Source organism: Stegodyphus dumicola, chromosome 2 (genome assembly GCF_044657685.1).
Source record: "Stegodyphus dumicola isolate Sdum_Otavi_A_Nest chromosome 2, ASM4465768v1".
Taxonomy (NCBI): Eukaryota; Metazoa; Arthropoda; class Arachnida; order Araneae; family Eresidae; genus Stegodyphus; species Stegodyphus dumicola.
The window spans coordinates 55,879,190-55,893,203 of NC_140769.1; the positions used below are offsets into that span (position 1 = coordinate 55,879,190).

A 14,014-nucleotide genomic window follows, 5' to 3' on the forward strand; every position below is an offset into this window, starting at 1 on the left:
GAAGTATGCCTTCGATAAAGATTTACAAAAGGAAATTCATCTATTCTTACGTTACTCATATGCCAGAATAATCTCATGAAACCAAAAAATGTAGTCGCCTGCTGGAAATAAATTCTAAGTAATGGTTTTGCGAGTTTAGCCTTTTAGCCACTGGCCATATTATGCAGACGAAATTCAAAATCTCGATATAAAGCTTGAAGCTGAAAAAAAGCAAGGACTGTAATTAATTTGAATAAATAGTAAGATGATAAGTACTTTTTAATTGCTTATTTATTTTCTGTTAGATGGTAATAAATACACTTTCAAGATTTTCTATAATATTCATCGAAGTAAAGCCTGAATATAAAATTTCGATAGTTTTGTTGTTGTCATAAATTTTGCAAATCATTTTTGCCGCCTAGGACGGCGTGGTGATCATAAAAATTTGACTGCTATGTTGTTAGGCGAAGTCAGATATCGGATTGAGTTATAAGTGTTTGTAACTATAATACCTTAGCTTTTCAAGTAGTATAGGCTACTTGAAATCTATACAGACGAACATTCTTTTGAATCGAAGGGGTTAAACAGAGTAGATATGGGCATGCGTTATCATCGATGTCAAGATCTTAAGTCAATGACTGGCACATTTGACCGTGAATTATTTATGAAGTAGGACAATGTTGATAAGACATAATAATAAGCAACAAATCTATTATTTCATTTGTAGATATTTTCTACATTCCTATAAACTTAAAACAAAGGCATCATCTATACTAGAAGAAAATGAGATTAATCTTTGGGTAATTATATTTATTATTAAATATTTATATTTTATTAAAAAAATTAGCAATCGCATAAAAACTTGAAAGTAAAAAATAGGTTGTATATGGTATAAATAATTTGTTATTATGAAAAGTATAAAAATTAACAGTAAAATTAATTTGGGAATTTTTTTCTTCGTATCTTTGTGTGCTCTGCCATATTCAAGTAAGCCAAACCAATCATCCTATCCTTAAAAGCCTGAAATGTTTGTCATAGATTTTGCTGGGTTGCCTTTTTATGGAATTATTTTGTAATTTAGTGTGTATTATCTAAGATGTCTTAAGTGTATCTAAAAGTGTCTTAATTTAATGCATATTATCTAAACGAAGATCATAAATATATCGAACTACATGGATGAGCCGGAAATGTCATTAAATATAACTACTATTATTCTTCCTACTTTTTTACCGACAAAGTCTCCATTGTTCCAAACACTCACAAAAGCTTTATTTCTTCAAATTTCTAGCTCTTCGTAGACTGCTCTCATAGCATCATTTTAGCCTTCATAATTTACTCGATTCATAAAATCCTCGATTTTTCAGTAAAAGCCAAAAATTCGCTGGTTCGAGGATTCCGCAGCTTAACCAAATTTGCTACTGAGGTTCAGGTAGACAGGATTCATCTTAAGCAAGTGTTATAAGCAATGGTCCCATCTTCTGCAGCGCATCGAAATTGATGGCAAATATGTTGAGAGGGATTGAGTAATTAAGCTTTGAAGTGGAAAATTTCGCAATCCATTAAAATGAGTTCTGCAAAATTAAACATAGTTTCAGAGAAGCAGGAAAAATGCGATCAACTAATGTTCTGCAGCTGATAGGCATTCTGAATATTCAAATAAACTAACAGTTATCATATAGATGAAAAAAGCTACAATTTTCCCATCCCAACTGTTACGTTATACTTTGGTTAAATTAAGTGTTCGACGAAAAACATTATGTCATTAAAGGCTAAATGAAATCTTATCTTTAGCAATTCTGTAGGAAATACTTTACAAGCTTTTTGAACTTAAGGCATGCATTTAAGTTTTGATTTGGAGCGATGAAGCTCAGTCGTTGTTTTTTTTAACCCCTTGCGAAATTGTTTAAGATGATACTTGAATTTTTATCAATATATGGCTTGTTACGATATTTTGCAGGAAACATTTATCTCAAAATAAGATGATCCAGGTATGACGTGGTGAACTAGCCATAAGAATTTTTGTAAAGGAAAGAAAAACATAATTTTTAGTGCATTATTGAAAATATTTGTTCGTTGTTTTTCAGATTTATGATCTATATTGCAGTTTCTTGTCCAAATTATATTTCAATTTTAGCTTCTATTTCCTTCCTCTTTTGTCAGATTTCGTGCTTTCAATCATTTCTATTCCTTTCCCGTATATGCTGTGGAGTTCCTCCCTTCAATCTGCAACTTAAGTGTAGAGGAACCTAGTGAACAGCTAAGCGAATAATCGCTTTAGTTCAGCAACGTAAATCTCAAGAAGGGTTAATTATCCTTTATTGCTCAAAATAAAGAATAACAGTCGGCCCCTTTCTCAGGGCGTGCAGCAAAGCCTCCACTTCGGCTTGAACTCAAAAGCGTAAAAATAAGAACTTAACTAATGCTTAACTAAAGAGATGCAGCCGAATTGGTAGAGGTGTATTGGTAGAGGGGTGGTGCCCACGTCCTCCGTCGCATGTCGCATATCTCGAAGTCAGTGGAACTTCGACTTATACTACTCCTACTCATTTGCATTAAACGGGATTCTAAAAACGCATTCTGGTAGGAAATTGTAAACTGAAACTAGGATGGATAGGAAAGGAGCTTTACTTAAAAAAAACTGTTAAAATATTAGGATAAACCGTACACTGCCTAACGGAAGCCAAAGCAACTCTGTAGGGATAAGAAGAAAAATTTGATTTTTATTTCTTTCAGAAACGAACCAGGTCATGCTTTTCAACGAGAAAATTTCGTAAAATTATTGAATTGAGAGGAATTAGAATAAATATTTCTAAATGTAAACTTTATGAAACTAAAGTCTCCCTTTCCTTAGCCGAAATGGAGTAAAGCGAAAATATAAGATTCAGATTTTAACGGTTGCCTAAAAAGGCAGCCGGTCTGCTTTTGCACTCATTCTTGCTAATCTTCCTTTTTTTTCGTTTTAGCTTTATAAGATGGCTAGCAAAAATGTGTTGTCCTTTTTTTTATTATTCACTTTTTATCTGTTAACTTTATTTATTAAATATCGTATTCTTCGCATTTACGCCACATAAAATTCAGTTCAACAGCAAAGTTACAAAATATTTAAAAGCAACACACTATCTTTAGAATTCCCGATAGACTAGGCTGGTAGAGGTTGCCATACATAATTTCATATTCGTTATAATATTTCTCTAAACACTAGCCACTCGCATGGCCAGCCGCATAAATATTTATAAAAAAAAAGAAAAAAGGAAAAGTATATAATGATCCAGCTAGTGTAATTTCATAAAAATATTGAGTATTTCTAATTAAACATCTCGTGGTTTTAATACATGCTTATTTAAATCAATAACATTAAAAAGTAGAAAAAATATTCTTAAGAACTGCGCCTCTTGCTTTTAAATCGCTTAGTTTATTACTCAATAGCCTTCCAGATTAAATCTCAAAATATCTGAGGCTTTACTGAATGGCAACACTGTGGCGCATGGAAGATAAAAGTATTCTATTTCCTGATCGGCAACACATTGCTTTCGTAAACCCGAGTTTTTAATTTAAATTGAAAGATAAATATCTTAAGATTTCCGAATGGCAACAGTCTTGTGTGCTGGGAATAAAGAAGTGTTATTTCGAACAGTGTTCCACTGTTGCTCTCAAATCGTAGAATTTATTAATAAAAAATTGATTAGTTTTATAAAATATGAAATAGATAATGAAACAGATTCGAAATTCGGGCTTTCAGTTGCCAATGTTCGGGTGGAGGATTACTTTATTCACAATTTGATGGCTCTAGGTACCATCGTTTTTACACAGTGCGAGAAACATACTTATATCCATGCAGATTCTTCATTATTTAATTTCTTAAAATATATATAATTCAGGTCAATAATATTTATTCGCAACTATTTAGACCTCGAGACTTTCGATGATTTCTCAGCTAGCATTCCTTTGGGCTAAAAAAAAATGTCAGATTATGCTAAGAGCACATGGAAACTTAAAATGTCATTAAAAGCAAGAATGTGATGATAAAAAAACCAACTCTATAAAATGGAAATTATGTATGTAAAGTGTAATTTCATTATTCAGCAAAGAAGGCAAGGTGAGCATTGAGAGGTCCCGGAATGGTGGCGGTGATGTTATGGTGGTACATTAAATGGAGTCTTTAAGAGTTTCGGTGATGAAAGTTCCTTCAGACTAAGAAGAAAGAAGACGAAGATTATCTTTAAACTCACTGCATCCGGAAATTTTATATCATTCTGTTTAAAAGTCAGAAGTCAAGGCTTGTCGTCTTGGCTGATATGAAAACCTTCAAAATACTATAATATCACTCAAATGGACATATTTTTTAATGGCATGATTAACTGCTCGCAGTCAATGAGCTTATACTATAAAACTTTCCGTAACCTATGCGCAATTTTGCAAAGACATTCCTGCTTTCTGACAGACAGACACACACACACACACACACACACACACACAAAAAAAAAAAAAAAAAAAGACGAGTGATGTTCTTGTATCCTCCCCTTCAAGGAAACAAAATTTTGAAATATATATTTAAATTCGAAAGTGTCGCTGTCTGCTTGGATTTCATCAGAGACCAGTTAGGAAACTTTGATCTTTTATTGCTCGGACACTGAATTCAAATATTTAAGATTCAGTACTTGATTTTAAATAAATTCCTCTGTATGTATAAATCAACATAACGCTCAAGTTTTCTTAATTCTATAAATTTTCAAATTTAAAATTATTGATTATTTTTTTGATCATTACTTCCCCTTTAGTATACTTATCATTTCTCAAATTTTTAAACTACGTATGGCTGAAAAAAATCTTAATACAGATTTTAGTTGCACTTCATTGTACCGACGGAATGGCTGTAGGCCAAGTATTGTTGCCAAATGACCTACAGCGGTTGGTTTTGTAAACGACGATTCGTATGTGTCAGACAAAATATTTTTATAACATCCCTCACGTTGTGCTTTTACACCTATTTTATTTTAAAGATAAACTTCAATGTCTTTTCGTCATGTAGAAAGAATTTCTGCCTCAGTACCTATGAGCAATGTTAATAGATCCAATTGGCCATTGGCCTATCTGATGACAAACTGAAGAAAGTAAATTTAAACAAATGAAGGTTTAAAAATGAACTTTATTTAATTTCAACAAAATAAAGCAAAAGATTCTCAATGAAGGCAAAAGTTTTAATAAAATTATTATTTTAAATATTAAACCGTATTTTCAGAAAATTTATTAATCATTTAAATGACATTCAGAATAAATTCGGGGGTTAACAACCTGCTATCAAAATTGAAAGTATTTTGAATTTGTGTTGATTTTTATGTTGATGGTATAAGGTATTTCTCCCGCTTTCCAGCGTGCCTTCGTGGTGTAACGGTAGCACGCTGGGCCCGTTTTCCAGAGGTGCGTGGTTCGATTCCCGGCGAAAGCGGTTGTTAATTTTTCAGCTTTCCTGCATCCAAAAATATACCTAATGTCTCTACAGTGGCGCCCGAACTAAATGGGTTGTGGATGATGATTTTCCACACCCAGGATTTGGCGACAAGTCCCCTAAAACCCTAGTCGCCATTTAAAAAGGGGAGTATATAAGGTATTTCTCCCGCTTTCCAGCGTGCCTTCGTGGTGTAACGGTAGCATCCTGGGCCTGTATTCCAGAGGTCCGTGGTTCGATTCCCGGCGAAGGCGGTTGTTAATTTTTCATCTTTCCTGCATTCAAAAATATACCTAATGTCTCTACAATGGTCACATCAAAGATGTACACTTTGATGTGACCATCAACATAAATATCAAAGATAAAAATCAACATAAAAATCAAAGATATACACTTTGATATGACTGTCAACATATTAATTGTTTTCAAACCGAAATCTGGGAAAATTGAAGTAGAATAAGTAATTAAATATTACTAGCAGGCTTAATGAACTATTTAACTTAATAAACTAAACTATTTAACTTAAATCTCTGATGTGAAACATGAAATCGATCGCTATTAGAATGTTTTTTTCTGGTCTGTGACTTCTTCTACGACTAACTTTTAAATTATGACATAATTTTGAACTATCAATCATTAACCTCCCTTAGGGTAAAAGATGCCTTGAAAATTATTTATGAATTTTCGAAAAAAGATACACATTAAGTAAACTTGTTCAAGAGGATTTTATCTAAAAGGTAATATAATTATTAAAATTGATTTTAAACATCATAAACATGATTCTAGTTTTACCCAAATTCCGTTTTCTTAATCTCCGAAAACAGAATATAACTTGCATATCTTTGAAACATAGTTCCAGTCTTAAAAAAATCACAAATCTAAGAACGCTAAACTTTATTTCATTCTTCAAAAGACTGCCATATACAAGATCCTAATTTTTACAAAGTAAAAATTATATTTTGATTTTACAAATCTATAAATAATTTAATAAGATGCTTTATCTAATAAAGTTATCATTTTATGTGTACCATTTAGTAAATAATTGTGCTATGTATAAATCTCTTTGCTTTATTAATTTAATAGTGCAACAAATTCGGAAAAATATAAAGGATTGAATTCTAAAATGCCAAAATAAATAAATAATAATCAAATATTAAAAAGCACAATATTGAAAAGAAAATATATACAGTTAAAATACGTACGTTAGAATAACATATATTTTATGAAAGTCCGTTTAATTTCATACAAATAGTTTAGATAGTGGCTAATTTGTTTCTTTTTTAGAAAGATTTGTTGTTCGATACTTTTCAACACGATCACCATCAATGTTGATACATATCTTCAAAGAATCCATTCCTCGTAACGCCAGCCGCCATGCTTCAGAAAGACGTTACAGTATATTAAAGTTTCAGAAATGATTATCTCGTTTAAGTTTTATGTTACTCTCTTGATGGGCCAGATGTTTTCTTGCTTTTCGCATAACTAATGAACAAATTTCGATGCTTAAATGACCTTATTAGAGTTGGTAAAGAACACCTAACTTTGATTGATCTAATTATGATTGGCAGATGATGATTTCACCTGTGTTATGAATAAAAGGTCCGTAATCTAAAAAAATGAATCTACTGAAATTGGCGACGATTTTGTAGTAAATTCTATCTATAGATATGTTTTACAAAAGGGAAGTTAATGTAATATATAAATCATACTTGTTGAATATATAAATTTTTCAGTTTATAAATAAATTTCCTGCATTTATTATAATGCATGTAAATAGAATGTAGATTATATATATTTGTGTTTCGTCATGTGTTTGGACTCAAAACAAGCTCGGGATAGGAATTTTCCATCATGAATACTTTTTTAAAATTAGGTATAAAATTTGAAAAGAATATTTAATAACTAAATCGATAATCTTCACATATTTTGAATAACTGTGATTAGGTTTACTCAAAAATCTTCATCTAATATTTATATAATGTATTACCGAAAAGTCAAATTGCCGCGTTGTTCTTTCATTATTTGTCTTTCTCCGACATGTGCTTTCACGAAAGCTTGACTCTTAATTGAACCCAGAAATAAAACCCGGATGTTCAAAGCTGAAACCACTAAAGAACCACTGATATCGTCTTATCTTCTCTATTTCAGTCGCGAGATATTCTCATACTTTCAGATTTAAGTCTCTAAATTTAGACCGAAGTTAAAATTTTGCTGATTTTAAACGTAACGATATTTATATGTAACGATTCCTGTTGCGGTGTTATGAGTAACATCGGTGTGTCACTGAATGAGATATGTGTGCCTCTTTAGTATCTTTTTCAAGAAACCAAATTTAAGTTGGAAGACGGCGAGAGGAGGAGGGACCCTGGGAACTTGCGAAATTTATCTACTTGGATATTTACCAAAACTTTTTACGATTCTTGAAAAGATCGAAATGTTGAGTTTAAACAAATTGCGCATTTGTCTATATCTTTCCGTGATGTTTCTCAGCAGCTGCGGTCATGATTGAGGCGCTAACCTCAGTATTTATTTTTTGTTGACAAACGTTCGCAATATCACTATTCCATTGGAGTTTAATTATTCATTCTCGTACTTTCTCTCACCTTGAAGTTAAATTTAACCAGGGTGACATTTTAGGTGTTTTTCTCATTCTTATCGTGTATTCCGTCAGCTGTCAACGTATAAAAGGATTACATGTCGCCATTTTTCTTGTTTCATGTTATGTAAAGTAAACAACATTTTCAGAGTTATCATTGCCGCCCCCAGTGATTTCGCGCTTATTTAAGCCTAGTTGATGTTCTTTAATTCAAAAAAGGCATATACGTTTGTGACCTGCAGTAGCTTTGCCTAATAAAGGACATTCTTTGGTTTGGATTTCCTAATAAGACCACGTACACTTTCGACACGAAAGTTGGTAATGAGAAAAGATGCATATGAGCCCAACAGATTTTGTTCCCAGGTTTTTCTTGGTTGAGACGGAGATGGAGATGTTCATACTGTCATTTTTGTAGTTCAAGACATATTGTCTCAATAGCTGTCAACAGTGTCACTATCACAAGACATGCTGTCACTATTACTGCGCACACTGTCACTATTGTGTTCATACTGTCATTATTGTTGTTAAAGAGGTACACTTCCTAAGGATGCCATATGGACATGGATTAACAGAAATAGATTTAGGGTTTTTTTTTTTTTTTTTCTCTTTTCTTTTTTCTTTTTCTTTTTTTTTTTTTTTTTTGTAAGTTTGGCGATTGTACGTAAGAGAATGACCTTCTTACATATAGAACAGTAGTGACTAGATTGCAAAACATTACGAAGAGTAAGGTTATTAAAACATCATTTTAAAAATAATAAAACAAGACCCTCTTTATCCCATTAATTAAGTTTGAGAAAAGGTTGGTGTCGAATGATATTTCGAATTACATATTTTAGAACGATCAAAGGAAGTTGTTTAATAAGATAGACGAAAAACAAAAATAATAATTGCGAAAACATAATGACAATATAAATATTAATTTCCTTCTCAATGCATTTTCCAAAATTTGGGCTTAAAATTGTTTATTGCTTTATGAATTCATATAAAAAAATTTGGATAAAGTAGATCGAAGTGCATGTTTTTATATTTTTAGTACTGCTTATTTTTATGTGATAATTTATTTGCATTTGTGCCATATTCGAATATACAAGGTTTACTTAAGACGTAATACCTGTGATTATTGTATGGAAAAAGGATGCTGGATAAGTACATCTAAAATTCCTTCCGTCATAAATTAAAAAATTTACCGATTTTTCTGTATGGAACTTTTGGATATCTTTGAAGAGTTAAAACTGAGTTTAAAAATTTTGCAACTGAAAATTGTTAAGACATTAAGATGTTGAGATATTTTTTATTCATTTTCAATTTTTTTCCATAAAGAAAAACCACAGAAATTGAAGGCAACTAATTTAAAAATTCGAAATAATTGCTTGTTAAATTTTTAATTATAGTTTAAAGATTAGATTTTTGGTACTAGTTTATTCATCATTAAACAATTGTATATGAACTATACTTGGACATTTCCGAATGGGAACATGTCTAAAAGTCTTCAGTAGAATTTTCTTCATCGCTATAATTGTATAATTGTGTTTTTCCTAATAAGATGAGAATGAAAATGAAACATTCGGTATCATGTCTATTAAATATTATCCAATCAGTGTTTATTTTCAAGAATTCAGTGTCTCATGCTTCCCAGTTTTTGTTTAAACGATATAGGTCACATCTGAAGGCCTGGGTTAGATACTTCTACCTAGATATGTTTTGAAATAGTATGCCAGACATATATGCAAAGATAGATTTTATAAATATTTTGAAATCAAAGTTGTCTAAAACTGAATAGGATGTATTTCTTATCACACCAGTTTTCTGCATAAAAATGAAGAAAAACATGGAAATTTTATAATAAAATCAACTCATTTTCCAATGCAATTTTTAATTTATTAAGGAAAAGGTATATACTTAGACAAATGATAATATTATTTAAATTCTTTTAAATAAAGAAAAATAACGATAGTTCAAACTCAAAAATAATTTATATCGAATTTTCTCATTAATCATAACCGCTGAAATACATTTTAGACAAATTTGGAACTTTCAATATGTGGCAAACAAATGCGCATATTTAAATTCAAGAATCCTTTATGATTTCTTATTTATGATTTCTTAAATTTCTGTAGATGAATAACTGTCAAATGCACGTGAATCATTATTGCTGTTCTTTCAGCAATTATTTTTTAGGTAATAAATTCATTGATATTGTTTTCTAATCACACAATAATTTGCCTTTTTAATAGAAATATGTAGCTTATTTTTATTTATTGAAAAAACCTTTAACTTTATATTTACGCCGAAATGTGAATTTCTAACTTTGCGGAAAAACAGTTCTTTTTAATAGTCTTGTAGTATTGCATATAATAAAATGCTTTTGTGAGGAGGGAAATTCATGCCATTCATTTATTAACAAAAACATTATTCATGAAATGCTTTTAATAAATGGGATTTTTTAATAAGTCTTGTAAATCATTGGCTCTACTCATTCTAGGCATAGTCAAAGATTTTAAAATCATAACAATTTATAAAGAGTATAATCTGTGTTACCAACAAATATTCTGTATCGGTTTAATTGTTTTGCATGCATGATAAATATTCTTAACACTACTGGTAACTGTTAATAAATAATTTGATCAAAATCAATCTCAATGAAATAAATTAATTAATGAAATAACTTAATTTTTTGGGCTAAAATTTTGCAGAATGATATGTTTAGCTTTTACGCATTAACACGTCAAGTTTAAAAACGTTATAAGCGTCCCGCGCTTGGTCGACAGTCACAGACTTGAAGGCAAAAAGCAAAAACAGACGAAATGCTACTCAATCTTGGTATGGTGTTTGGTTGCAAACGGAAAGAGTCAAATAAGCGGACTTCAGAAACCAATGGCCGAAAAGTGAGGATTGCTTACATTGGATCATCCATAAATAAAGAAGTATTCATTTATAGGGCAAAATCCCAATTTAACGAAAGAAAATGTTTCTGAGAAACTTCATTCAACCCATTCAGAGGCCCGAAGAGTTACAAATGACAAAATCCAAGAAGTCACACATGACGAAAAATAGATAGTTTAGAAGTATAAAATATAAAAAACACTTTTCTGATAAAAACATGATACCATATGAAACATTCATCAAGAAATATAATGCTTTTTTTTGTGTGAAATATAGATGGAATTACCTATTATGAGCTTCTTGAATAGGTTAAAAAAAATTAAGAATAGGTATTACCTATTCAAGAAGGAATTACCTATTCATTTGGAATTACATATTATGAATTCTAGAGATAATCACATTGACATGAAAAAACAAGCAATTGATGAAAACTGATTATTACTGGCATTAAACTGATTATTACTATTATTGTTATTATTAAACAGATTGCTATTACTTATTATAATTATTATTAAACAGATTGCTATTATTATTTATTATTATTATTAAACAGATTGCTATTATTTATTATTATTATTATTAAACAGATTGCTATTATTTATTATTATTATTATTAAACAGATTGCTATTATTTATTATAATTATTAATACACAGATTGCTATTATTTATTATTATTAATAAACAGATCATCATTGCTTGTCTAAAACAGATTATTACTACTACATATTATTATTAAGAAAATTAACATTTCATCACTACCACATATCGTTATTAAGAAAAAAAATATGTTTTTCAGTCATGGCAGCACTCACACAGCTGGGCTGTGCGAGAATGATCAGTCTTGTCATTATTTTTAAGCAGTATTGTAAGCCTTCAAATGCTTCTTGGCAGGTTTTTAATCTCTTATGTTCAGATGTGTTTGTGGTGTATGATTGTGTTTGTGGTGTACCCATTATTGAACAGCAATAACAAAAGCAGTCAGAACACATGATTGGTATTGTTTAGTAATAGCATTTCTTATTAAAAAGTGCAAAAATTTGCATTTCATTTCATCGATTAACGCTTATTTGGGAATTTGAAAACTTCTGTTTGATGTTATAGTGATTTTCTTAAATGACGTCTGAGAAGGTATAATTCATAATATTATAAACTCATTTGTTATTTAATTAAGAATCCTTATAGGCTTTTAACTAAAGATTAATTAAAATTTTGTTCAGAAATCTTACTAATTAAAAATAAAATTGTTTTATTTTACTTTTGTAGAATTTCGTTTATAAAAACCTTGCAGTAAGAGTTCATTTGAAAAGGGAAATGCTTTTATTTCTATCCAACTCAGTTTCCACATGCAAATTCATTTCCATTACTAATTAATTTTATTAAGACTTAATGCAAATAGTTATACATTGCTTTGTGAAACAACCTTGTTTACAAGACTGCTGCATCAGCTTTTCTTATGGATTATTTAGCCCGTTTCACAAAAATGAATAAATACTATTTCCTGACATATTTCATCAACGTTATAAGCTAGATATTTATGTATATATATATGCATAAATTTCTTGCATATATATATATATATATATATACATATGCAATATTCAATATTTTCAAGGAAATAAAGCTTGAAATATTCATTTTGGATTTTATGAAACACGTAAAATCAGATTAAGTAGGTCGCCTATGAAGCGAAGTTAAGTTTTAAGTTTACCAAGTAAAAATAAATGCTTGAAAAATATGATTATTGTATTTATAATTTTTGCCAAGTCAACAAAAAAGATGAATGTCATTTTATCAAAAAATTCTGATAGTAATTATTCTTATACTAGAAAAAGTCTGTAACAGCATCATACTAAAACTGTTTCAAATTTTGTTTTAGGTGAAGACATGGTAATACAGCCGCCCAATCCGTAAGTTAAATTTTTTGTTCTGTCTCAGCAAGAAGTATTTTTCTAAATTTCAGGCTCTGTTATAAATTAAAATATTAATATTTTTGTTTTGAGTTATTGATGTAACTATTAAACACAAAAATTTTCGTATTTTTGTTATTATATGCCTTTATAACTTGATAAGTTATTATATGCCTTTTATAAGTTAAAGCGTCAATGTAATTATTACGGTAAGATACGCACGAATAGTGTAATAAAATATAATTGCTATTGAAATAATACTAAAAAGCTGTATGAATGTTATAGGGTTTTATCATTAAGAAAATAAGACAGGTATATTTTAGCAATGACTGTAATGACTAAAATCTGTATGAAAGGTATTTATATAAAATGTACATTTTAATTGTATTAACTACGTGAAATCAATAATTATTAAGTATAATAACAATAATATATACTACTCGTTTCGAATTAGAACATTGAATGATAGCTCATGTGTTTTGTTGGTATCATCAGCCTTTTCATTTTACGACCTATGCAGAGAAATTCAAAAGTTTCTTTAGATTCCCAGAATTTGCTAAGGTATCTAATTAATTTTCTCCTTGGAAAGCGTCGTTATATTTTAGCAAGCTTTTCACGGATCAAAATGTAGATAATCCTTGATGCTTTGCCGTAAAATCTTTGTATCTGGAAATAAGCCCTGTGATTATTTTTCTGGCACAGTTTCACTCAAGAACAAAACGACTTCCGAACTTAAATGAACTAAAATGAATTGCTGAAAATTACTCTCGAAGAGCATTGTCAGGAAGCTGCTATTGAAGAGCTGCTTTCATGTAAATTCGCCAAATCGGGCAGGGACACTAGCAGCATGCGGTCAAACCTTGATATTTCGTGACTTTCTGGATTGTTTAAAGTATGATATGTTAAGCAGAGTACTTTGTAAAGCTGAGTATTTCGTAAGTAGGGAACTTTGCAAAGCTGGGTGTTTAAGAGCTTCTCATTAAATTAAAGTTTTAATCTCAGGAAAGGAAAAATATTTTATTAACATAGATGTTATTTTTACTTTGTTTTAAGTAACTATCAATATAATTTCGATTACACATAAAATTATTAATAAAAATACCTACCTAAATATCTGCATGTCAACTTTATGTCTTAAAACAACAAAAAATAAGCTATTTTGAACTCCCGCTACTCAGGAATTATATGAACAGCCAGTTAAA

General features: G+C 30.1%; 1 protein-coding gene across 1 annotated transcript in view; it reads left to right on the forward strand.

Annotated features, from left to right (window-relative positions):
- LOC118183992 (uncharacterized) overlaps window positions 1-14,014 on the forward strand; it is a 543,427-nt gene that overhangs the window by 253,155 nt on the left and 276,258 nt on the right. The window contains exon 42 of the mRNA XM_085809921.1: window positions 12,782-12,812. Coding sequence (XP_085666047.1) covers window positions 12,782-12,812 — 31 coding nt within the window. The remainder of the gene's footprint in view (window positions 1-12,781; window positions 12,813-14,014) is intronic.